Source organism: Mus musculus, chromosome 7, assembly GCF_000001635.26.
Source record: "Mus musculus strain C57BL/6J chromosome 7, GRCm38.p6 C57BL/6J".
Classification (NCBI taxonomy): domain Eukaryota; kingdom Metazoa; phylum Chordata; class Mammalia; order Rodentia; family Muridae; genus Mus; species Mus musculus.
The window spans coordinates 29,027,697-29,053,282 of NC_000073.6; the positions used below are offsets into that span (position 1 = coordinate 29,027,697).

The 25,586-nt window shown below is 49.5% G+C and overlaps 1 protein-coding gene and 1 long non-coding RNA gene across 14 annotated transcripts in view; one reads left to right on the plus strand and one right to left on the minus strand.

Moving 5' to 3' along the window:
- Ryr1 (ryanodine receptor 1, skeletal muscle) overlaps positions 1-25,586 on the minus strand; it is a 121,840-nt gene that overhangs the window by 24,357 nt on the left and 71,897 nt on the right. For 7 of the 13 annotated variants that reach the window (XR_003946422.1, XM_030242251.1, XM_006539688.3 and 4 more), the window contains 19 exons: positions 25,366-25,503; positions 24,893-25,005; positions 24,613-24,709; positions 24,318-24,424; positions 21,294-21,345; positions 21,082-21,156; positions 19,760-19,859; positions 19,301-19,380; positions 19,109-19,185; positions 17,908-17,981; positions 17,223-17,240; positions 16,153-16,233; positions 13,109-13,197; positions 12,885-13,013; positions 12,692-12,796; positions 12,281-12,307; positions 10,845-10,874; positions 10,651-10,732; positions 8,284-8,471 (listed from right to left, as the gene is read on the minus strand). Coding sequence is in view for 12 of the 13 variants with exons in the window: in XM_030242251.1 (XP_030098111.1) it covers positions 8,284-8,471; positions 10,651-10,732; positions 10,845-10,874; positions 12,281-12,307; positions 12,692-12,796; positions 12,885-13,013; positions 13,109-13,197; positions 16,153-16,233; positions 17,223-17,240; positions 17,908-17,981; positions 19,109-19,185; positions 19,301-19,380; positions 19,760-19,859; positions 21,082-21,156; positions 21,294-21,345; positions 24,318-24,424; positions 24,613-24,709; positions 24,893-25,005; positions 25,366-25,503 (1,662 nt within the window). In the remaining variant the exon portion in view is untranslated. The remainder of the gene's footprint in view (positions 1-8,283; positions 8,472-10,650; positions 10,733-10,844; positions 10,875-12,280; positions 12,308-12,691; positions 12,797-12,884; positions 13,014-13,108; positions 13,198-16,152; positions 16,234-17,222; positions 17,241-17,907; positions 17,982-19,108; positions 19,186-19,300; positions 19,381-19,759; positions 19,860-21,081; positions 21,157-21,293; positions 21,346-24,317; positions 24,425-24,612; positions 24,710-24,892; positions 25,006-25,365; positions 25,504-25,586) is intronic. The other 6 variants (XM_006539689.3, XM_030242252.1, NM_009109.2 and 3 more) reach the window with 3 other exon arrangements.
- Positions 1,879-2,369, plus strand: Gm38979. Its single transcript, XR_881928.1, has 2 exons — positions 1,879-1,956; positions 2,069-2,369. It is a non-coding gene; the product is annotated as a predicted gene, 38979 (long non-coding RNA).

A 25,586-nucleotide genomic window follows, 5' to 3' on the forward strand; every position in this document is an offset into this window, starting at 1 on the left:
AAGATGTGCTTGGAAAATGAATGAATGCATGAAATGAATGAATGTTATGGTGTTTGTAAACGTTTAGAAATTTAAACACCACCATGTTCCACCTCCCGGGAGCTTATGTATCTGGGTATTCAGCTCTAGGCCAGTGAACAATCCCGTCTCAACAAACAAGGTGGTCAGCTCCCGAGGAATGGCACCTGAGGTGGTCCTCTGGCTTCAGTATAGCTAGAGTTGCACACACATAAACACACAGATTCAACACACATGGAGTGCACACACATAAACACACAGATTCAACATACATGGGGTGCACACACATAAACACACAGATTCAACATACATGGGGTGCACACACATAAACACACAGATTCAACATACATGGGGTGCACACACATAAACACACAGATTCAACATACATGGGGTACACACACATAAACACACAGATTCAACATACATGGGGGTGCGCACACACATACACACAGATTCAACACACATGGCAGTACATACACACATATGTACACATTATGTGTGTGTGTGAAACTTATGCTTAAACCCAAACTCAGAGACCAAGGCAAATGACTGCATGAAGTTCCAGGTCAGCTGTGGCAGAAGCTGTCTTCAATAATAGTAAGCACAGGAGTGGGAAAACAAGTGACAGATGGAGAGACGACTCATTAAAGAAGATTTAAAGAAGTGTAAAACGATTTGCTTGAGTTTTGATTCAAAGAGATTGTCACAAAAACCTCAAATTACTGGGAATTTAAAAATTAGAATTCTGACTAAATATTTGGGCTTTTAATTTTCAGTGCTGGGCTGGGACCCACCAGCTCTAGATAGTCACTGATGTAATGCCTGGGACCCCAACATCCAGGGGGTGGAGCAGGCATTCAAGGCCATCCTCAGCTACATAGCAAGATTGAAACCAGCCTGGGCCACATGAGACTCTGTCTCAAAAAACCTCAAAAAAGGGACCAGCAGGATGTCTCAGCTGATAAAGGCTGTTGGTGGGCAAGCCTGGTGCCCTGAGTTCAATCCCCAGCAGCCACATCAAGGTGGGTGGGGAGAAACACGTCAGGGATTTGAACTTGTCCGCTGACCTCCTGTGCCCCCATGAAAAGAGCATCCTTGTGTTATTTAAATGCTGATTTCTGTGCCCCCATATCTGGCTGTGGTCCTTATTCTGAGCATCGCCTATCTCTGCGCTGTGGAAACACTGCTCCCCACTCATTCCCTGATTGGTCAATAAGCTAGCGGATCACCCAATGACTGAGCAGGAGAGAGAACAGGGCTGGACTTCCTCCCAGAGGGGAATGGGGGAAGACAGGGAGAGGAAGGGAGGATTCGGCTATGAGGAGAGGGTCCAGGAGACACGATGGAAAAACACCTGTAGCCCAGAGAGGCAGATCAATACTAAAGAGCAAGTATCTTGGGGATTCTGGCTGGGGGGCAGCCATATTAGTTTGGGCCCTTAAAACTTGTTATGTGGGGCTGGAGGGATGGCTCAGCGGTTAGGAAAACTGACTGCTCTTCCAGAGGTCCTGAGTTCAAATCCCAGCAACCACATAGTGGCTCACAACCATCCATAATGGGATCTGATGTCTTCTTTCGGTGTGTCTGAAGACAGCTACAGTGTACTCATATAAAATAAATAAATAAGTAAATAAATAAATCTTTAAAGAGAAATTTGTTAAATAAATATAATAGTCCACTCTTAATAATTTGGGAGCTAGCTGGGTTAAGAGGAAAATTGCAACACTTTTAAAATAACACTAACAGCCTCCATGTTTGCCCCACCCCCACCCTCTACCCCCTCTTTTTCTCTTTCTCACAAACAGTAAGAATAAGTAAACAAACAAACGAAAAATTCCAAAAGCAATTAAAAAAAAGAAAAAGAAAAATTACCCCAGCTGGGCACGGTGGTATCCACTTGGAATACAGCACTTTAGAAGCTGAGGCAGGAGGACTTCTGTGAGTTGTGGGCCAGCTTAGCTCTGGGCTATGCAGTGACCTTTCCAAAAGTCAAAAGAAAAGGATTGTGGGCAAAACCCTTTCTTTAAATTAAGAACGTGTTTTATTACAGGTGTGCAAATGTTTGTCTGCATGAAGGCGTGCGCACCGCATGTGTGCGGGACAGGACCCACGGAAGCCGGGAGGACATTGGATGCCCTGAAAACAGAGTTGAGGATGGTTGTGAGCCACCACGTGGTACTGGGAATTGAACCTGGATCTTCCTCGAGAGCAGCCAGTGCTCCTAACCACTGGGCGGTCTCTCCAGCCCTAGTTGTGGATAATTTTACTTTTATTTTGATGGTGTGGTTTTGGTTAGGAGTGATAATGTCCTTGTGGCTTGTCAAATAAAAGGAAGGCCTTGTGTGTGCACACATGTTGTGTGATACCACTGATAAGCAGGGTCCAGAACAGGCCAATCTCTAGAGACAGACGCTGGGCTAGTGGTTCCCAGGGGCTGAGGAGGAGGGAAGGATAGTGACTGCTAAAGGCTGTGGGGCTCTTTCTTGGGGTGATTTGATGTTTTAAAGTGACAACTGGTGACAATTACACCATTCTCCCAATCTCCCCCAAACCACCCCCGTTGGGAGTTTTAAATGGGTGGGTTGATGGCATGTATATTACAAGGCAGTAAAGATGGGATTGTTTAAGAGGAACTCTTGGGCAGCCAGGTGTGATGTCTCGATAGCACCAGGTACATCAGGGGCTAAGGAAGGAGCACAAGTTCAAGGCCAGCCTGGGCAACACTGTGAGTCCTGTCTCAAAAATAAAAAATGTAGTAAACATGGAGGCTGGGGGTGGAGCCCTGTACCTGCCACTCACCAATGATCGATCACTCAATAGCCTAAATGCTTCAGTTTCCTTTTCTCTCCCCTTCCTGTGGTGCTGGGGGTCAAAAACAGGTCTTTGAGCTTGACAGGCACATCCTGTCAGGCCTTGAGACACATCCCTAAAACAATATGTTGTATCTTTAATGCATTTCCCACCAAGGAGCCCTGTGGCTGGAAGTCTATCCTGACACAAGCTGCATGCAAGGAGATACATTGTACCCAGCATGGGTAGCAAGGCTTCTCTTGGCTCAAACGCAGGGCACCCACAAATTCACTTGAATTTGCTGTTGTTCTTTAGTGACTTGGTACATCTTATACAAGGACGTACGGTGGGAAAGACGCATGGACACCCCTGCCTGTCTGAAGCCCTTAGAGGTGGGGTAAGCATGACTGGGGATAGTAACAAAATGAGATGGGCTCAGTGGATAGACGCGATTGCCAACACAGGCCCGATGACCTGAGTTCGAGTTCTGAAACTCACAGTGGAAGGAGAAAGCTGACTCATGACAGCCATCTTGTGACCTCCATGTGCGTCGTATGCCAGCCCTCCCAGTAGTGATAATAAATAAAACAAAACTTGAAAAAAGTAACCTCCAGTTCTTTACAAGATGAATAAACATATTGTTTGGTTAGTATTGTTTATTTGGCTAAAAGTTAGTAAAAATGTTTAAATGAATTTCCGTATCGAAGTCAAATATTCTGCGTGGCCAAAATAGCATCATAAAGAAAAGCAGCCCAGCTGGGCAGTGGTGGCACATGCCTTTAATCCCAGCAGCACTCAGGAGGCAGAGACAGATGGTCTCAGGTTTCAGGCCAGCCTGGTCTACAGAGTGAGTTCCAGAGAAACCCTGCTGACCAAGATAGATAGATAGATAGATAGATAGATAATCCTTGTCCGGTTGGTACACACCCAGAATCCTAGCACCTAGAAGGCTGAGGCAGGAAGATCACCGTGGGTTCTAGGACAGCCTGAGCTATATGATAAATTACAACCAATCTTGGTTGCTGTGTGAGATCTTGTCTCAAAACAAACAAACAAGCCAAAAGTAAGCCCCCACAAACTAAGTAAGCCCCAGGGATGAGCTCAGAATTGGGGCATCTGCTAGCGCAGGGGAGGCCTGGACTCAATCCCCACTGTCACCAAATATATATATATAAAATAAAAATAAAGGAGAGAAAGATGTCATGAGGTCAGGTCACAAAACAAACAACATGAACAAAATACGGATCTGAAGATGCTTAGCAGCACTCAAACTCCGAGAACTCGGAGGAAAGACCGCCCTACTCGCCGTCTGCTATCAGACTGGCAACATGCCAAAGACTCGCCAGTGTGGTCTGGTGTCTCGGCTGTGGGAAATGGGGGTGCTCACCCTCACTAATGGAAGGGGGTACTGCAGTCTCCACCCAAAGGACAGAGATGCTTATTTTCAACCTTGACCCGGCAGTCCTATGTCTGAAATCCATTCTCTGAAACACACACACACACACACACACACACACACACACACACACCGACTGCTTTACATATGAGAATGTTCACTGGAGTCATCACTGGTCCCTCTTGAGGACACCTGCTGCTTGCAGGGATTCTGCCATGATACATACATACATGTGATGTGAGTGGTGAAGACTGCATCCTTTGTGCAGTGCATGGCTTGCAGAACTGTGTGCGGCATCCCTCACTGCAGCATGGGTTGCACCAGGAACCAAGCAGTGTCCGTCGACAGGGAATAGGGAACGAAACACAATATACGCATGAAGCAGAATGTCGGTCGCCCTTGGGAAATGGGCGGGGAGGCTCTCTTGTCTCTAAAACACGCTGTAACACGGTCTGGGCAGGGCTGGCGATGTAGCTTAGAGAGTAGCGTGTACAAGGCCTGACTCCCCCAACACCTCGTTAACCATGTGTATTATTAGACATGTCTGTAACCTCAGGGCTTGGGAGACACGAGGATCAGAAGCCCAACATCATTCGAGGTTGCAAATCAGGTTTGAGACCAGCCTGGACCACATGAGATCCTGTCTTAGGAACAAAACAAAACAAAACTTAAAGTAGAGGCTGGGGCCAGGCATGGTGATGCATGCCTTTAATTAATGAATTTAATCCACAGAAGAAGGCGGATCTTTATGCATTTGAAGCCAGCTTGGTAAAAAGTTCCAGACAAATTTCCAAAAAAAGAAAAGAAAGAAAGAAACCAAAGAAAAAGTAAACAGAAAAAAGAAGAAAGCAGGAGTGCGGGATGGCTCAGTGGCTGAGAGAGTTAAGAACATGCACTGTTCTTGCTTACGGAGGACCTAGATTTTGTCTGCAACACCCACACTGGGCAGCTCATAACCACCTGTAACTCAGTTCTGGGGGCTGATGCCCTCTTCTGGCCTCTACAAGCAACTGCATGCATAAGTGCGCAGACAGTGCAGAGGAAACAGCCACACATATAAAATAAATAATTAAATCTTTAAAACAAAACAGCACGAACAAACAACAAAGCAAACCAACCAACCAGGCATGGCTGTATGTGCCGAAAGCCCCAGCACTGGGTGACAGAGACAGACTGGAGGATGACAAGCGTCTACTTTTGGCAAAAAGGTGGAATTCAAAGACGATGCCTTAATCCTGCGCTGGGCTCTGCATACGATCTCAGAGAAGCACACGCCTGCACACGCACCATTAGGGTATCGCCTCCCAGACATACACCACAGATAATCTAGACAAACGGTGTGGGTTATGTAAGAATGAGGGAAAAATAAGAATATTTATATTTGTATGACAAAATGATGATACAATAGAAAAAGAATTAAGACAGATTTGGTATGGGGCGGGTGGGGGAGGTGGGATGTGACAACAGGCAGATGGGGACAGATTCAGTTGAAACTCTATAAATGCAAGCCGGGTGTCGTGACACACCTTTAACTCCAGCATGGGGAGGCAGAGGCAGGTGGATCTCTGTGAGTTCCCTGTCAGCCTAGTCTACAGAGCGAGTTCCAGGACAGCCAGGGCTACACAGAGAAACCCTGCCTTGGGAAACAAAACAAAACAAAATCCCATGAATGCACACTGTATTTAAAAAAGAAAATTGGGGGGCTGGAGAGATGGCTCAGTAGGTAAAAGCACTGACTGCTCTTCCAGAGGTCCTGAGTTCAAATCCCAGCAACCACATGGTGGCTTACAACCATCTATAATGGGATCCAATGCCCTCTTCTGGTGTGTCTGAAGACAACTACAGTGTACTCATATAAATAAAATAAATAAATGATTAAAAATACAAAGAAAGGCTGGTGAGATGGCTCGGTGGGTAAGAGCACTGACTGCTCTTCTGAAGGTCCGGAGTTCAAATCCCAGCAACCACATGGTGGCTCACAACCATCTGTAATGAGATCTGACTCCCTCTTCTGGAATGTCTGAAGACAGCTACAAAGTACTTACATATAAATAAACAAATAAATAAATCTAAAAAAAAATAAATTTAAAAAATACAAAGAAAGAAAAGAAAAGAGGGCTAGAGAATGGTTCAGAAGTTAAGAGCTCTTCCCACCCTCTCAGAGGGCCTGGGTTCAGTTCCTAGCATCCATGTTAGAAGACTCACAGCATCTGTCCCTCCAGCTCCGAGGGATCCAACACCTGTTTCTAACTACTTTGGACCCCAACACACACACACCAACACACACACACACAACACACATACACCAACACACACACACACACACACACACACCACACATACACCAACATACACACACACAACACACACACACACCACACACACCACACCACACACACACCAACACACACACCAACACACACACACCACACCACACACACACACACACCAACACACACACCAACACACATACAACACACACACCAACACACACCACACCACACCACACACACCAACACACCAACACACACACCACACACACACACACATACCAACACACACACACACCACACACACACACCAACACACACACACCACAACACACACATACAACACACACACACCAACACACACCACAGCACATACATATAACACACACACACCAACACACACCACAACACACACACCACACATACCACACACCAACACACACCACACCACACACACACACACCAACACACACACCCCAACACACACACACACACCACACACACACACACATACCAACACACACACACACCACACACACACACCAACACACACACACACACCACACACACATACACACACACACATACACCTCCAGTGCTTGGATTAAAGGAATGTGTCAATGCACCACCAGGTCTACTTTTAAATCTTCTTTTTTTTCCTTTTTCTTTCTTTCTTTGGTTTTTCAAGAACACAGGGTTTCTCTGTGTTCCCCTGGCTGTCCTGGAACTCACTCTGTAGACCAGGCTGGCCTCGAACTCAGAAATCCGCCTGCCTCTGCCTCCCGAGTGCTGGGATTAAAGGCGTGCGCCACCACTGCCCAGCCTACTTTTAATTCTTACAGTTATTTAAAGTGTGTGTGTGTGTGTGTGTGTGTGTGTGTGTGTGTGTGTGTAGGGCATGTATAGACACTTATATGTATGCATGTTCACATAGATGGATGTCAGAAAACTCTTCAGAAGCAGGTTCTCAGTTACCACGTGGTTCGGAAAGAGTAAACTCAGGTTGTCACCCTTAGCCTGATGAGCCATCTTATCCCCCCCTCACTGGGGGATTTTAGGCAGGGACTCTACCACTGAGCCACACTCTCAGCCCCTCACTGGGGGATTCTAGGCAGGGGCTCTACCACTGAGCCACACTCTCAGCCCCTCACTGGGGGATTCTAGGCAGGGGCTCTACCACTGAGCCACGCCCCCAGCCCCTCACTGGGGGATTCTAGGCAGGGGCTCTACCACTGAGCCACGCCCCCGCCCCTCACTGGGGGATTCTAGGCAGGTGTTCTACCACTGAGCCACGCCCCCAGCCCCTCACTGGGGGATTCTAGGTAGGACTCTACTACTAATCCTCCTGCCTCAGCCTCTGTGGTGGTTTGAATATGCTTGGCCCAGGGAGTGGTACTATTGGGAGGTGTGGCCCTGTTGGAGGAAGTGTGTCGCTTTGGGGGTGGGCTTTGAGACCCTCCCATAGCTGCCTGGAAGACAGCCTTCTCCTAGCAGCCTTCAGATGAAGGTGTGGAACTCTCAGCTCCTCCTGCACCATACCTGCCTGGACGCTGCCATGCTTCCCACCATACTGAACAGGTAAGTCAGCCCCAATTAAACACTGTCCTTGACAAGAGTTGTCGTGGTCATGGTGTCTCTTCACAGGAATAAAACCCTAACTAAGACGCCTCTCAATCCCTGAGACCACGAGCATAAACCACCACACTCAGACCAACTGAGAAGCCTCTCCCGCAAAGCCGCCAGCCAGGGAGGCGCAGCTGGCACTTCGTAATCCCCTGGATCCCGGCTCACCTGCTGTCTGGCACCCACCTTCTGGAAGTCCTTCTTGGAGATGAGGCCACGGGGGTCTGTGACATAGTCCTGGAAGGCCTCAGAGCCTACGATGTCCTTGAGTTTCAGAAACATGTCGAAGAACTTGAGAATCATCTCCACATTGGACGAAGACTCCACGAGCATGTCCACCATCTGCCGCGCGATCATACCGTTCACCACGTTTCCTGCAGGAGACCTGGGTCAGTGCTGCCCAGCAGGGCATCTGCTCTGGACCCTCTGGGCTTGCTCGCTCTCCAGCTCAGGAGCCACCCACTAGGTGGGCCCTTTCTGGCCCCTCTCATGCCTCCAGGGAGAGGATCGGCTTGTGATCTGCAGTGGTGCACTGGCCAGCCCTCTCCCTGGGTGGAAAGATTATCAGCAAGGACAATGGAGGTACATGTCGGCAGTGGGGGCCACATGCGGGGGGGGGGGGCTGTGTCAAGAACACCTCAGGGGAACCTTACAAGGGCAACATCACTGTATGGCTCCCCCAGCAAGAAAGACTTGGAGAAACTTGCGGGTATATAGCTGGTAAACAGGCAAGGGAGGATTCACACCCTGAGCCTCGTGAGCCCTCAGCTCACACACCTAAAAGCTCCACACCAATGAAGCTGGGTATGGAGGCACTTGTCAGAGATGCCAACACTTGTGAAGCTGAGGCAGGAGGACTGTCGTGAGTTCTAGGCTAGCCTGGTCTATAGAGTGGGACTCTGTCTGGAAAAATTAAAAGTAAGAACACTTGCGTATGCACCCAGCATGTATACGGCCTGGGTTCTAGGGTTCCATCCCCAGCCCCGTGCATAAGAGAAACTACCTGAATGCCCGTCAGTGGAGATTTAATTAAATGAATTTACCTTACACTTCTCGATGGAGTACTATGCACCCACTTAAAAGAATGAGGAGGCTGAGCATAGTTCCCAGTGATGGGAAGAGAGGGAAAGGAAAGGAGAGGAGAGGAGAGGAGGGGAGGGGAGGGGAGGAGAGGGAAAGGGAGGGGAGGGGAGGGGGGAAGGGAGGGGAGAGGAAGGGAGGGGAGAAGGGAGGGGAGGGGAAGGGGGGAGGGGAGGAGAGGAGAGGAGAAGAGGAGAGGAGAGGAGAGGAGAGGAGAGGAGAGGAGAGGAGAGGAGAGGAGAGGAGAGGAGAGGAGAGGAGAGGAGAGGGAGGGAAAGAGGGGGGAGGGAGGGAGAGATGCAAGAAATGTTTCTCAGCTAAAATACAGTTTTGTTTTGTAGCATATAGCATGTAGTCCAGGCTGGTCTCAAACTCTACGTAGATTAGAATGGTTCTGATTTCTTAAGTCTCCCCTCTCAGCATTCTGTGCACTGAGATGACAGTTGTGTGCCATTGTACCCGTCGTTGTCATCATCATCATCGTCGCCATCATCATCTTATGTGTATGGTGCTTGCTTTTACATATGTTTGTAGGCTACATATGTGCAGTGCTCTCAGAGGCCAGAAGAGGGCACTGGATCTTGGAACTGAAGTTACAGGCTGCCGTGTGGGTGCTGCGAGCTGAACCCAGATCCTCTGGGAAAGCAGCCAGTGCTCTTAATTGTTGAGCCATCTCTCCAGCTCTAGCTTTTTTTTGAATATATGAGTGCTATATCTCCCTGTATGCCTCCATGCCACAAAAGGCATCAGATCTCCTTACAGATGGTTGTGAGACACCATGTGGATACTGGGAATTGAACTCAGGACCTTTGGAAGAGCAGTCAATGCTCTTAACCACTGAGCCATCTCACTCTCCAGCCTGCTCCAGCTCTAGTTTTTGTTTCTTTGAGAGAGAGTTTTTTCATTAGGGCAAGCTGACCTGGACTCACCATGTAAGTCGGGCTATTATTATTATTATTATTATTATTATTATTTTAAATCAAAGGCTTTGTTTTAAGTTGCTAAATTTGGTGGCTATTTGTTATGCAGCAAAACTGATATATTTAATCACTACCCATGTACTATATTGGTTTATTTAATAAATATTTTGTTTTGTTTTTCGAGATAGGGTTTCTCTGTGTAGCCCTGGCTGTCCTGGAACTCACTCTGTAGACCAGGCTGGCCTTGAATTTAGAAACCTGCCTGCCTCTGCCTACCAGGTTCTGGGATCAAAGGCGTGCGCCACCACTGCCGGCTTATTTAATAAATCTTAAGTTCACAGATAAAAGTCTTCAGGCAACTCATCTTATTACAACGTCTGTGTGGAATCAATAAATTAGCATTCATATAGTCAGAAGATGTCTGTTGACTCTTGCATGGCAACCTCTTCATCACCGTTGTCCCTAGCATAATGTCAGATGGGGCTCAGTGGTAGCCCCATTCTTGGGTTTGCCTGCACCCCACCCCGGTCCCTACCCCGCCTCCAGTGCTCACCTTCCAGGAGGGACAGCAGCATCACCACCATGTCCTTCTGTAGGTCCAGCAGCTCCTTCAGCAGCTCTATCTGGCTGGAGTCCTGTAGGGCATACAGAGATGTGAGAGGCTGCCCCCTGCAGCATGCCTTCCATTGGTTTCCGGCTCCCTCACCTATCCAGTGGGGCCTAAGTCCTCTTCCTCCTTTCTCTTACCTCTGAGGGAACCCGCGTCCAAACATGTTCCTCGGAAAGCAGAGGAAGGGCAGAGAGACAAGATTGTGGGGTGGGGTTGGCACCCAGGGGCAAATGTGTGTGGGGTATGAGGCTGGCAGATCAGGAAGCCGTGAGTCTTGGAGAGCAGACATTCAGGACGGAGCAAGACAGACAGACAGACAGACAGGGACAGATACTGTGGACAGAGACTCAAATCTTAGGAGGATAACATTCCAGCCTGGTGCCTGGTCTATGGGGCGGTTGGCCATGCCAGAGCTAACTGTGATGGGTGGGTGGGACCGTGAGGAGGTGCAAGAGGAAAGGCTGCAGGTGAGGTGGACAGCTGTGCAAGTTCTGGTATGCCATTTGGGGGAGCCTAAGAACATAGTACATGCCTGACCGCAGTGTCCAATGTGGGAGCTCACAGAAACCTCTGTCAAAGTCCCCCGTGGTGGCATCTGTACTATACTGAGTCACATGCACATGCCATTCATGACTTACACATGAGCTGTGCTACCTGGTTGCACTGTGAGCCGCTCATTCTGACCCTAATGCAACCCATGGTTTCAAAGTTTGGTATTCTGACCCAAGGCCTCAACAAACTAGGAAGCAAGTATCTCTAGGTTAAGTGGGCCTGGGCTCTGTGCCTTCCCACGAGCCTGTCTTAGATGTCACAGTTGAGGGGGTGAGTTATAATTCTTTCAGAGCTCATGGGGCTAACTCATGGCTCTAGGAATGAATACATCAGTGGGTCTGGCCAACCTTTCTTCCCTAGGGCTGAGACCACTGGCAAGCACATGACCCAAGATAGCAGTTAGAGAATCTTGGATCTTTTATTTAAAACTTTTAGGAAAGACCTGTTTCACACAGCCTGGAGCTGCTAGTGTGGTGAAGAGAAGCCTAGCACCATTTTTTCTCAGGCCCTAACTAAATGATTCTAGGCAGGTGTTCTACGACTGAGTCACACTTCCAGCTCCTTGTATTGAATATCCCTTATCACGTGTGTCTGGAGTACGGCTGATGAATTATCATAATACTTGAAAGTGTGTTTCCACCAATATTTAAAGTTTACAGCAACATCACACGGCCAACTGTACTGAGAAACTGAAAAATTTCAGTTCAATTCCTTTCATAGTCAGATGGCACTCTGGACAAATTAGGAGGTCTCTGCTTTCTTAAGACACTGCTTTGTGGGAAATTATATGGAATACTTGTCTGCCACCTGCCGGACAGTTATTGTACTGCACCAATATATTTGCAATGGTTAGGTTGTGTCTAGCGCCACGTGGTTGCCCGCGGAGCACAAACTCGCATAACTGTACATGGAAGCTTTGACTAAGGCGACCAAGCAGAAGCACAAAATGGATGAGGTGTGCGCGAGGCATTCACGAAGCTGTAGAGGAGCAAGGCAAGTATTCTGGGAGCAGGATCCTTACATCATGGGTACTTGGCACGGGAGTCTTCTGCCGCAGGCAGGGTAAAAGAAGGAACGCTTCAGCCCCAGGTCCTAACCTAGCAACATAGTCCCATCCTATTCCCCAGAGCTGGAAGAATCTGGGATGACCTCATTAGAAGGAAAATGGTATGAACCTGTCCTAGAAGAGTTCTGGACGGGAGGGATGGGCTCCAAAGTCAAACCGGTGGAAGTATAGGTGGGAAATGAGCAGTTTAGTGGGAAAGAGGAAAAAGCATGCAGACGACCAATTCAGAAGGGGTTTGGGCCATAGGGAGCGAACCTGTCTGGAGCATGCGCAGAGCACTAGGGGACCGACCAGTGGGACAGGGGCCGATCAGGGGATTCTAGGGGATGGCTGGAGGGAAAGAGCTGTTCTCAGACGAACTCAAACCTGAGCCAGCTTCATCATCATGTGCGCGAACACGTGCAGGAAGCCCACCACGGCATCCCAGAGGCGACTGTGCGCCAGACTCTGCTGGTTTCCGGTGCAGGGTCCCTGGGGAACAAAGGGTGGCCTGAAGCCTCAGCAGGAGCGCTGGATGCCGGCAGCTCCGCCTCCGCAGGTCCCCGAGTGCGGACCCTACCTGGATGTACTCGGTGAGGCTGTTGAACACTTGTTTAGCTACCGACATGGCTTTGGAGAAGTTTCTCTTTCCCTGTTCCTCGATGACATCCTTGCCCGAGTAATACCAGTAGAAGTCACTGATGGATTCCTGTGGGTCCGGGAGGGCATGAAGGATGCTGGAGCCATGCGAGGTCCCTCGGGCCCCTGGCTCAGGTCCCATGGGGCTGGGCCACCCTTCCTCACCTGCAGCCGCAGGAGGTAGTCCACTGTGCAGATAATGATATTGATGGTGGTCGTGTTCCCAGTCTGTGTCCGTAGGTAGTTTTGGAAATCTGAGGAAATGAAACATGTATTCATTCAGTGAGCGCCTGTGTCTGGGGAGACAATGGTGTCTGCTCATTTAGGGTTAGGATCAGGGTTCATATTTCATGCCTACTGTGTGCCGGAAGTCATGAAATTACCTTTGGAAGTATGAAGTATGTGTGCCACACAGGGATGGAGGGTCACTTAGATATTTGACATTTATCTAAAGACACTGCGGAGGTTCTCCGTGCAGCAAATGCAGTGGGGATTCAGCCCCCCACTTCTCTTTCCTATTCTCTCTCTCTCTCTCTCTCTCTCTCTCTCTCTCTCTCTCTCTCTCCTCTCTCTCTTTCTTTGTAAATTTTAAAAGATTACTTTATGGGCCTGGAGAGATGACTCAGTGGTTAAGAGCATTGGCTGCTCCTGCACAGGTCCTGGGTTCAATTTCCAGCACCCATATAGTGGCTCACAACCATCTGTAACTCCAGTCCCCGGTGATCTGACGCCCTCTTCTGGTCTCCTCGAGAACTGCATGCACACAGGGCCCATACATACTCGATACCCATACACACGAAAAAAAATTTTTTTTTCATTTATTTAGGTATGGGTATGATAGTCCCTGTCATTAATTTCAGCACTAGGAAGACAGTCAGGTAGATCTTTGTGAGTCTGAAGCTAGCCTAGTGTATTGGGCAAGTTCCAGGCCATTCAAGGCTACAGTGAATCCTGTAAATTTTTTCATTTGTTTATTCCTGAGGTGAAGCAGGGGAGGGCTAATACATGCTGGATGCTAATAAGGCTAGAAGTCAGCTCTCTCCATCCACCAAGTGCGTCCTGAGAAGGAGTTCAGGTCACGAGACCTGGCATCAAGTCCTTTATCCACTGAGCTGTTTAACCAGCTTCTCTTTCTGTTTCTCTGAGACAGTCTGGAGAGTGCCTCAGGCTAGCCTTAAACCCTCTTACCTCAGACTCTCACCTACCAGAATTACAACTGTGCTACCCTCACACCCAGCTTCAATTGTTTTTATTTATATTAAATAATTAATTAGTTTAGTGTTTTTTTTCAAGACAGGGTTTTTCTGTATAGCCTTGAGTGTCCTGGAATTAGCGCTATAGACCAAACTGGCTTTGAATCCAGCGATCCATCTGCTGCTGCCTCCTGAGTGCTGGGATTAAAAGCATGTGTCACCATTCCCAGCTTCTAATTGCTTTTTAATTAAGTTTTCCTGAACAAATATTTAATAGATAGAGATAAAATCCTCCATTTCTTTGTCCTTGTTCTCTTCTTTTGTTTTGTTTTATTTTGCTTTGTCTTGCTCTTTGAGACAGGCTATCATGTAGCCCAGGCTAGCCTTGAATTTAGTATGTAGCTGAAGAGACTGGCAGATCCTTGGTTCAGCAGGTCTAAGTGGTAAAGGTGTGTATATATGGCAGGGGACACTTCTTGTTCAGTGAGAAATCCTGTTTCAAGACTATAAGGCAGAGAGTAACAACAGAAGACACTTGATGCATGACAGTCACACGCATCACAGTCACACGCATCACAGTCACACACATCACAGTCACACACATCACAGTCACACGCATCACAGTCACACACATCACAGTCACACACATCACAGTCACACGCATCACAGTCACACGCATCACAGTCACACGCATCACAGTCACACGCATCACAGTCACACAGATCACACAGTCACACAGATCACAGTCACACGCATCACAGTCACACGCATCACAGTCACACGCATCACAGTCACACGCATCACAGTCACACGCATCACAGTCACACGCATCACAGTCACACGCATCACAGTCACACGCATCACAGTCACACAGTCACACACATCACACAGTCATACACACATTACAGTCACACACATCACACAGTCATACACACATTACAGTCACACAGATCACACAGTCACACACATCACACAGTCATACACACATCACAGGCACACACACACAGATCACACAGTCACACACATTACACAATCAGACAGTCAGACACAAACACACATCACACAGTGTCATAGATACACAGAAACCTCTCACAGACACACACACAAAGGCAGGCAGACAGACAGACAGACAGACAGACAGACACACACACACACACACACTTTCCCTCTGGGTGGTTTGTGGCTTTCTATGTACTGTGAACATTGTAAACACCACCTTGTGGCACTCGCTTGTCATGGGAAACAGCTTGCAGGGAAGGTTGGTTAGGCTTTAGGCTGCTCTTGGTTTCTGGGCTCCCTGGGCAGCCAGGCGGCTTGGACTCGTCCTGCCAGAGTATCTCAGCACAGGGACTGCAGGCCTCTGCCACCACGCCCGGCTTAACTGTCCCTTCAGCATAAGCTGTTCGAGCCGCACAGAGTTTAACGAGTGGGCTGCGTCACACTGGATTTTGTTAAATTGGCACAATGAAGGCAGAGCCTGCGAAATTTCTCACTTCTGCTACGAGAGGATCCGTACATCTCCTGGGAAAATGTTCTCTGTGATAAACAAATGAATAAATCAAATATATTCACTTTTAAGCGCCGAGCAATTGGTACGTCTGTGGACTCTGGCGTCCATCCTTTAGAGATGCTTTAGGGCTGCCAAATGCCCGTGGGAAAGCCGAGTGTGACGAATTGCCTATCTGGGGAAACTGGCCAAACTGGATTTTGGCAGACTGCCTTTGGGGAGTTAGTTGGACTGGCCAGAGGAAGTGAAAGTGAAGCTAAGTGGTTTGCTTCCAGAAATTTCAGAAGCCAGAGAAACTTGTGATTGTTATTTGTTATTTGGGTCTCCTGTGGCTTCACACTACCTATGTAACTAAGATGGCCTTGGGCCCCTGATCCCCATAGTAGAGCCGAAGGCTGGATGAGGTCTGCAGGGCTAGAGAAGTCATTGCTGCCGATAAGAGGAGGGATTGGAGTAATTTGGGTGACTTTTGGAAGCTCCGCCCCCACCCCGCCCACCCTCCTTCTCACCATTGTTGTGCCCCTCGCAGAGCAGCTGCAGGAAGCGGAACAGGTCCTGTGTGAACTCGTCATCCGCCATGACTTTCTCTCCTGGGTGGGAAGAAGGGGAGCCGGGAGGGGTCAGATGTGCCAGGACACAGCACACACATGCACACAACCCATGCACACTGCACAAGCATGCACAACGTAACGGGGGGGGGGGTGGGCTGGAAGGAGCAAGCAACACTTCAAAGACACTGTGAGGGCCACCGGCATCCAAGACACCAGCCTGTGAGCTCTGTAGATGGAGGCCTGAGGAGCTGGCCTCCTCATTGGCTCACGAAGCTAGGGCCTCAAGTGTCTTTTCACATCAGTGTCTCTCCGATGTCACCACTTGTGTGACATCTAGGAGTGACCCAGCAGACATTTAGCAGCTGGTATAACCCTGAGCCAGACTCCAGGCTGCAGGGGTTAATGGATTATAGGGGTTGGGGTCACTTGCACACAAGGCTCTGGGCAGGGGAGGGCTGGGCTGGGAAGAGACAGGGATTGAAAGCCAACCAACTGGCCCCAAAGCTTCAAAAGCAGCCAACCAGGGAAAAATAGAGGTGTGTCAACATGGTCCAATCAGAATAGACATCTGAAAGAAACCAATCACGGTGCGCTGTAAGGCTAGATTGGGAATGGGCCAATCAGAGCAGGCGCAGAGGGCACGCGCGGCACCAATCAGAGTGGTTGCCTCCAACAAGGACCACCAGACTAGGTTTGGGTCGCACAGCGCAGAGAGGGTGGGAACGGGGGAGGGCTCATCCCACCTTGGACTGGGAATCTGGGTCTGGAAGCCCCCAAAATATCCAGCTGAAAGGGGACCTTGACTGTCTTTTCAAACTTCTGTGTTTCATATGGGGGAAACTGAGGCTTACGTTAAATAAAACTTATGTCACCCACCTCTGAACTCGGGGAACCTTCCCTATGGGATCCACTGAAGGGGCCACCGCTCTGACCTCCCTGACTGTCCCAGATCCTCAGCCCCAGGGGGTATCAGGGGTTAGAAGGGGGTAAGGTGGGCGCAGCACAGCAATGGATGGCGGGGGAATTACCGTTTTGGCGATTGATGACTGGGGCAGCCAACAGGATGGGAGGAGGAAGCAGGAGAAAAGAGGAAAAAGAGACAGAGACGGACAGAAGTACAGCGACATGGGACAAAGACACACACACAGAGAGAAACAAGCATAGAGAGAAAGACAGTCGTAAGGAGACAGAAGGGAGTCGGTTAGCAAGGGAGAGGAATGTGGGGGAAGCGAGGGGAGGGAGGAGGGAGAAAGGGAAGGAGAGAGAGAGAGGGGGAGAGAGAGAGAGAGAGAGAGAGAGAGAGAGAGAGAGAAAACACACGTACACAAGAGAGGCAGGAGGCAGAGGCCAGGGTGAAAAGTTAGACACGTCAAAACACAGCAAAGAGGAGACTCGATTAACCGGATTAGGGACATTAATGAACAGCAACCAGAATGAGACTTGGGGCACGTGGAGAGAGGGTCCACGTGGTAATGGGTGACGGAACACCAGACCAAATGACACCCAGGGGTGGAGCCCATGGGAAGGGAGACCCTGGAGGCATGGGGGGGGGGGGCTTAGGACCGGGAATCACAACCCTGTGGGAACCTGAGGGAACTCTTGAGAAGAGGGGTGCCTTGGGGGACTGGGGCTGTGGGCAGCCAGTGGGACAGAGAACAGGATCTTGAGGAAGGTGATGTCCCGGGGAGAGGGGCACCCAGAAGAAGGTCTCACCAGTTCCGTCCTCGTTCACCATGCCCAGCCCCTCTGCCTTGTTCTGCCTCTCGAAGGCATTGAGGTCCAGGACGCTGAGGAAAGAGATGATTGAGGTGAGAAAGGTCCGGTTTCTGTCTTGCGTGGCCTGGCAGCCCCCACGACAGCTGACAAGCCATAAAGACCAGGATGTAATGCATTAGAGAGAGCAGACAGAAACTACTCGCCCACCCACCTCTCGTCTTCTGTAGACACCATTCCAGCCTTCGCCCCTATTCAATCCCTTCACCCTCTGCCTGGATGCTCAGGCCCCTCCCGCCTCTCTCTTCACCCCATCCCCATCCCACCCTCTTCCTCAAGCCTCCACCACCCGGGCCCTGTGAAGTATGCAAGCTGAAATCATGAAGACACAGAAAACATCAGTTAGCCAATCCTACAGAGGGTTAGAGAAAAGTCAGCTGACAGCAAGAAGGGAGGAAAGAAAAATGGTGGAAGAGCCAGACGAATATGGTCTTCTAAGAGAGCCGGTGAGCCCTGCTGGGGCCCTTCTGTGAACTGTCACTAACCAAGGTTCCACTTGTCTGAACCTTCATTACTACTCTCCCCTTGTCCCTCCTTTTTTTTTTTTTTTTTTTTTTCCTTTTTTGAGACAGGGTCTCCTGTAGCTCAGTGTATTTTTACACTCTCTGTAATCCTCCTGCCTCTGCTTTCTGAGTGCTCCCCCCACCCCCCACCATGTGTCACATCTTATCCTCTCTTCCATGGTGGAGGAGGAACTCAGGTCTTGCACAGCTTAGGCAGGGCTCTGCTGCCAAGGTACAATGCTAGCCCATAACTCAGTGGGTCCATTCCCCCTCCCTTCTCCCTTCCTCTCCCCCCCCCCGCCCCCGCACCCCCAGACACGGTTTCTCTGTGCAGCCCTGGCTGTCCTGGCACTCCCTCTTCTTCTGCAGACCAAGCTGGCCTCAAACTCACTGAGATCCTCCTGCCCCTGCCTCCCAAATGCTGGGGTTAAAGGTGAGCACCACCACGACCCACAACTCGGTCTTACAACTTGTGAGATTCTTCCTAGTAAACGCTCTAGTATTTGTACTCCTCTGTGTAGGGCCCTTTTCCTGGACCAGGAGAGTGTAAGTAGAGCCCGCCTACGCCCCGCCCCCAGGCCCCACCCCCGCCATCGCCCCGCCCCTCAGCAGAGCAGAACTGTAAGGGAGACCCCCACCTGCACGTTTGCATCAGCGCCTGGATACTCTGGAAGAAGCCCACTTCCTTCTTGTCCTTCAGGTAATCCAGCATTTTCTGCAGTGGAAGTGGCAGGAGATGGGGGTGGGGGGCGCCTGGAAGCCACTCAACAACACCCCCCTGCCCCCGCCCCCTCTCAGCCCCTCTTCCCAAGATCCTGCGCGGCTGTTACCTGCTGCACTTCAGCGTTCCCTCCGTTAAGGATGGAGATACCCAGCTTCAGGGTGGAAGACACCATGGCACCCGTTTCTCCTGGAGGTCGCAGAGACCAGGCCAAGAAACAAATTAATAAAATAAATGACCTGTTCAGCCTGAGGTTTTCACAGTCACACACACACACACACACACACACACACACACACACACACACACACAACCTACCATAGGTAGGTGAAAGAGGGGGATGAAGTTTATGTACAGACAGGGTTCTATGTGTGACCAAAGAGTGCAGGGGAGATTCAAAAGACAGACACCCCAGAAAATCAGCAGGAGCTGAAGTATGTATGTAGGTTGGAGGCATGCAGAGGGGGCAAGCAGGGTTGGCAGGGAGCGAGTGGACTGGGGAGGATGTGGCAGGTGTGTTCACAGGGGCAAGGAGGGGGTGCCTGGGATGGGGGGGCAGAGACAGCACCTTTGCAGGCACTGATCATCTGCAGTACCATCTCAGCAGCACCCCGGTTGTGCAGCCTTGACTGCTGGTACAGGAGCCTCTGTTTCTCCATCTCCTTCTCCTGGGGTGGGAACAGGTTTGAGTGCTCGGTGGCAGCCTAGCCTGGGATCCCAGAGCCTCGTCCTTCTCCCTCATCTGTCTTCTCAGCTACAGCCATATCCGCCAACTCTCCATGCATGCCCCAGTGGGCTCAAATTCTGTTCCTCTCCTGTACCTGGCTCATGTCTGCAGACCTCTAGCAGGTCAGTGCCTAAAGTCTATGAACATGCTCTATGTTCCTGTCTGTCACTCTCCAGTGGAAACCTGGAATTCCTTATGCTGTGCAAATGTTGCCAGAACTCTTGCTACTGTTACCAAGAAGACTCACAAATGCACTCACATCACATTACAGTTTCAAATGTCTTGAAATATCTATCACGTAATATGCACTATAACCTCTTAATGAACGCCTGCTACATCTTGCTTCAGATAACTACATAAAGGACAGGCACTATCCAGTTCTAGACTTAATGCAGGGTTCGTTTGCTTTGACAAAGGTCTTACAGTATCACTCTGACTGGCCTGGAACTTTTGGCAATCCTCCTGCCTCAGACTTTCAAGTGCTGGTATTATAACCATGAATCAGTCACTATGTCCAGCTTATGGATTTGTATTTTAAATATATTTTTAAAGGTGTGTTTATTTTATGTACATGTGTGTGCGCACACGCGTGTATAAGCAGATCTGAATGTCTCTATGGACACTTTTTGTATGCATGCAGTGCCCACAGAGACCAGAAGAGGGCACAAGAACCCCTGGAACTGGAGTTACAGGTGGTTTTGAGCCACCATGTAGGTGCTGGGGACAGAAATCAGGTCCTTGGGCAAAGCCAATGTGCTGTTAACTGCTGAGCCATCTCATTAGCCTCTAAACATCTTTTTTCTTTCTTCCTCCCTTCCTTCCTTCCTTCCTTTTTTAAAGTGCAGGTTCCTCATGTCCCCTAGGCTGGCCTCGAACTTATGATTCTTCTGTCTCATCCTTCTGAACACTAGGATGGCAGGTCTCCAACACCACAGCTGGCTGTTGTATTCTACTTTTATCCTTCTCAGATACTTTCTTCCTTGAGAAGCCCTCCCTGGCACCCTCTCACTCTGTGTCTGAGCTGCTGTACCCCTGGAGCTGGCCCCATCTTGGCCCTACCCTTCACCAACGCCTCCCCCTCTGTTGCCACTGTGTGCCCAGGTGCAGCACTCTGGTCACATACAGAGTGAACGGGAGTCAAGAGTTTCCCCCATTCCCCTTACCTCAAAGGACACCTCCACTTCCTCTTCTTCGCCTCCTTCTTCGCCATTTTCCCCGCCCTCCTCCAGGTGGCAGCTCTGGGGAGCAGCATCCGTTGGTGAGAGAGCAAAGTGGATGCCCTGTTCCCCACCCACCTCCCCGGGAGCCCCTTCAGTGTGTGGGACACTGCGGCCGGGGAGATGGGAACACCGGCAGAGCACAGGCAGGAACTCACCTTTGCCATGATGTCAGCGTAAGCCATGTATAGGTAGTCTTCGTCCAGTTTGCTGAGGAGGTAAGCAGAGAGACACACCCAGTGGCAACACCTTGCCAACTTTTTGTTTTTAATTGAGATAAGGCTTCAGGTAGCCCAGGCTGGCCTCAAACTCAATATGGAATAACCCTGAGCCCTTTATCATGGTGCCTGCACCTCCTGAGGCCTGGGATTCCAGCTTTGTCCCATCATGCCTGTTCTTTATGGTGTTGGGGATTGAACACAGGGCTTCATCCACTCTAGACAAGTAATCTACCAACTGAGCCACGTCCCCAGACTTTTGTTTGGGGGCAGATTCTGTCGCTGTAGCCTAAGCTGGCCTTCAACGCTGCTCTCTCATCTTCCTTAGAACTGGGACTACACGTATGCAGCCCCATGTCCAGCTTGAGGTCCATTTTACAATAGAGGTTTCTCTTTGTTTTAGGACGAAGTCAGGCGCTCTTCATGTATTAACCAATTTATCCTCACAGCAGTCCCATCAAGTATATTACCAGCCCCATCTTACAGATGTAGAAAGAGTCACAAAGGAGCTGGAGAGATGGCTCAGTGGTTAAGAGCACTGACTGCTCTTCCAGAGGTCTTGCTGGGGAGGTAACCTACCAACCAATCCCAGCAGCCACATGGTGGCTCACAAACCATCTGTAATGGGATCCGATGCCCCCTTCTGGTGTGTCTGAAGACAGCTATAGTATGCTCATATAAATAAAAATAAATCTTTAAAAAAAAAAAGAGTCACAAAGAAAGACCTGCTGGCCGAGGCTATACAGCTTGCTCTGGAATTCAGCCTACATAGAGTAACAGAGCTACGAGTCTCCCACAGATGGGAAACAAGATACTTGGCTTTTCCACATCCTTTGCAGCCACAGGTGGATGTCAGAGTCTTGACCATGGGCTATGTACATAAGCTTACCAGGGAGGGCGTCCTTTACTGGAGAAAAACAGTTAAAGGTCTTGCTGGGGTGGGGAAGGGAAGGCTGCCCTTTCTTCCTGTCTGGCACATGGTCATGATGTGACCACCCTCCTCTACACACTCCCAATGCCATGCCTTTCCAGCCACAGTCGGCTGAAATCTACTGAAACCATCATCCAAAAACAAATCTTTTGAAACACTGTTCAGCAGTGGCCTCTTAGGCTTGCAATCCTAGCGCTCAGGAGGCTGAGGTGATCCGATCCATATCTGATCCATCCTGGGATCGTTCAAAAAGAACAAAGCCAGGTGGGGTGCGGTTCCAGAACTAGGAGGATCTCTGTGAGTTGCAGGCCAGCCTGGTCTACAGAGAGCTAGTAGACAGGGCTACACAGTGAGACCTTGTCTCAAAAGGTGAGGGAGGGTTGAGGTGAGAAAGGCACATAGTAAATTCTTTAGGCCTTTCTAGTCAGAAAAGTCTCTGTTGACAGGAAGCCTTAATGAGTAGGTGTGGTTACCTTCGAGTAAAACTTCCTTCAAAAAACAAAAGCAAGTGAAACAATCTTTCCTCCCCTTACATAGTTTCTGTGGAGAATGATGTTTATAGTGGCAAGTAAGAAACTGATGCAGACTCCTAAGACCCAAGCTAAGACTGACAGATCAGGATCACCCTGCCCGGCCCCAGACACTCTAGAGCTTGATTTCATGCTATGTGAGAAAAATAAATCCCTGTGAATTTTCATGTCCTCGTTCACAAAATAAAAGGAATTGGTGAGGGTAGTCTGTGTGAGCCAATGTGCATGTCAGGTGCGCAGCATGGTATCAGGCATAATCAACACTCATAGTTTATTCAAGACAGTGCTTCTCTGTGTGACCATGGCTGTCCTGGAACTCACTCTGTAGACCAGAGAGATCCGCCTGATTCTGCCTCATGAGTGCTGGGAGAAAAGGCATGCAATACCCAGAGCCTGGCTAATCTTTAAAGTTTAAAAATGTGTGTGTGTGAGCGTGTGTCTTGGATATATATATGCACTGAGTGCAATACCTTCAGAGGCCATAAGATGGAGCCAGATATCCCCAAACTGGATTTATAGATGGTGGCCAGCAGTTATGTGGATGTTGGTACTGAATATGTGGATATGGGTATAGGGTCCTCTGTAAGAGCCACAAGAGACCTTAACTGCTGTACTATCTCCCCAGCCCCTCAGAAGCATCCTCACAACCATAGTTACTACTAAAATGAATTAATGGCCATTAATTCATTATCAAGTGTTCAAATGAGTTAGAAATGTCTCCATTCCTATCTAGTAGAGAAATTACATATATATTGATTCTCTTCACCCCCTGTAATATCATCCTGATCTTTGTCAGGCAAATGCTTTTATTCCTCTTGCTTTGTTTTGTTACAGCTCTGGGGCGTTGAACCAGGGCCTTGTCCCTGCCGAGCAAGTGTGCTACTACTTAGCTCTATGTCCAGTCCTTAAGCAAGACATGTTCTTTTAATAAACCCACGTGGCATCTTTTGTGAACCCCTCAGACAGGATGTGTTCAGCAACAATATAAAGTACCTGTCTGTCCTCACAGAGTGACACTAAAGAGTCCAATGGTTGGGGACCAGTAAGGTGGTTCAGAGGGCAAAGGAGTTTGCTGCCAAGGAAAGATGAGTTTGATTCCTGGGACTCACACGTGGTTGAGGGAAACAATAGATTCCTGCAAGGTTTTCTTTGACCTCCGGCAGATATGCACACACAATAAACAAATAAGTATAATTAAAAAAATTAAAGGTCAGGTGATTTTTGTTTTAAGGATCTGGGAATATTTCTTTCTTTCTTTCTTTCTTTTTTTTTTTTTTTTTGGTTTTTTGAGACAGGGTTTCTCTGTATAGCCCTGGCTGTCCTGGAACTCATTCTGTAGACCAGGCTAGCCTTGAACTCAGAAATCCGCCTGCCTCTGCCTCCCAAGGGCTGGGATTAAAGGCGTGGCCCGGCCATGTTTGTTTTTTGTTTTTTGTTTTTTGTTTTTTGTTTTTTTTTGGTTTTAGGATCTGGGAACGTTTCTGAGGAGGGAGGAGTCCTCACCTCTTTTCAGTTAGAGCTGTGCGGCTGAAGTGTAGGACCAACTGGTGTAAGGGGTCTGGCTTCTTCTCCTCCACCTCTTCCTCCTCTTCTTCCTGCTCTCCAGCTTTCTGGGGGGATGGGTGAGGGTTGGAGGGGGTGCTTTTTTGGAGTCCCAATCGGTCCCCTTTCATAGTCTTGCTGGACTAGAATTTTGTCTCTTTTCCCAAGTCAAGCCTAAGGGGTCGCGTTTCTCTATGGAGGGCTCCCTTAGTCCCACCCAGCCCTGCCCCTCATCCCCAAGCAGTCCCCAGCTCACCGATAGGTCATCTATCATGCGGTCCTCGAAACTGTGGTCCTCAGTCAGGATCCAGGAGGCTTTGTAGCTCTCCAAGAACATGTTACACGCTCGGTGCCTGCAAGGCAAAGGTCTCCAGACCCCTGAGCCTCTCCTGTCCCCCGCATCCTCCCGCCCCCGCCCCCTGCATCTGCCGCCCTCAGCCCTAAGAATCAACCCTCTTGGTACTCCATCCTCCGGACTCTCGGTCCTTTTTCCTTCCTCCAAGTTCCTGTGCTATCCTCCTTCCTGGATGCCTTACGTGGGCAAGTTGTACAGGGGCGTCATGCGGAAACAGGCCACCACAGCCCTCCGGCGCTGCTTGGACAGAAGTTTATGCCACACCGCCTTCTTGGACTTGTAAGGATGCTCCGTCTAGGGAGTGGGGCAGTCTGTCACGTCTCCTCAGATCATGGCAATGACCCAAGTTCCACCTAACCCTAGCGATGCTGTCCATGTGTGTTCAAGTCTACGTGCAGAGCCGTCAAAGGAAGGCCTAGGCTCCCCACACCCCCGACCCCCGCCAACAGACTCAAGGCACCTTCCAGAAGCCTCACTCTAGCCCCAGTGCTTTATCACACTTGTCCCTAGATGCAGTATGCCCCTTTCCCAGATCCACACCGCTCCATGCTTCCTTGAGAGAAAGGCTCTGTCCCTAGCCCCTCCTATCACCATCTGGCCCCGCCCACAGACCAGGCCCTATGCAAAGACTCGGCCACAGAGGCGCCCGCCCACCTGGTCCAGGTGATAGAGCACTGCGGACACTTCCTGAACTCTGCGCACGATTTTCTCGGGATCATCGGCATCTTCCTCGCGGCCTGGGACGCCGCGGTACAGTGCCATTTGCCAGCGAAGAGATGGTGAGCCTTCCACCTGAAGGGAGTAAGCACCGGGGAGTGACGGCACCTCCCTGGCTGGCTGCACCCCCGCCCCCTCCCCCCGCCAAGCTTAGGAGG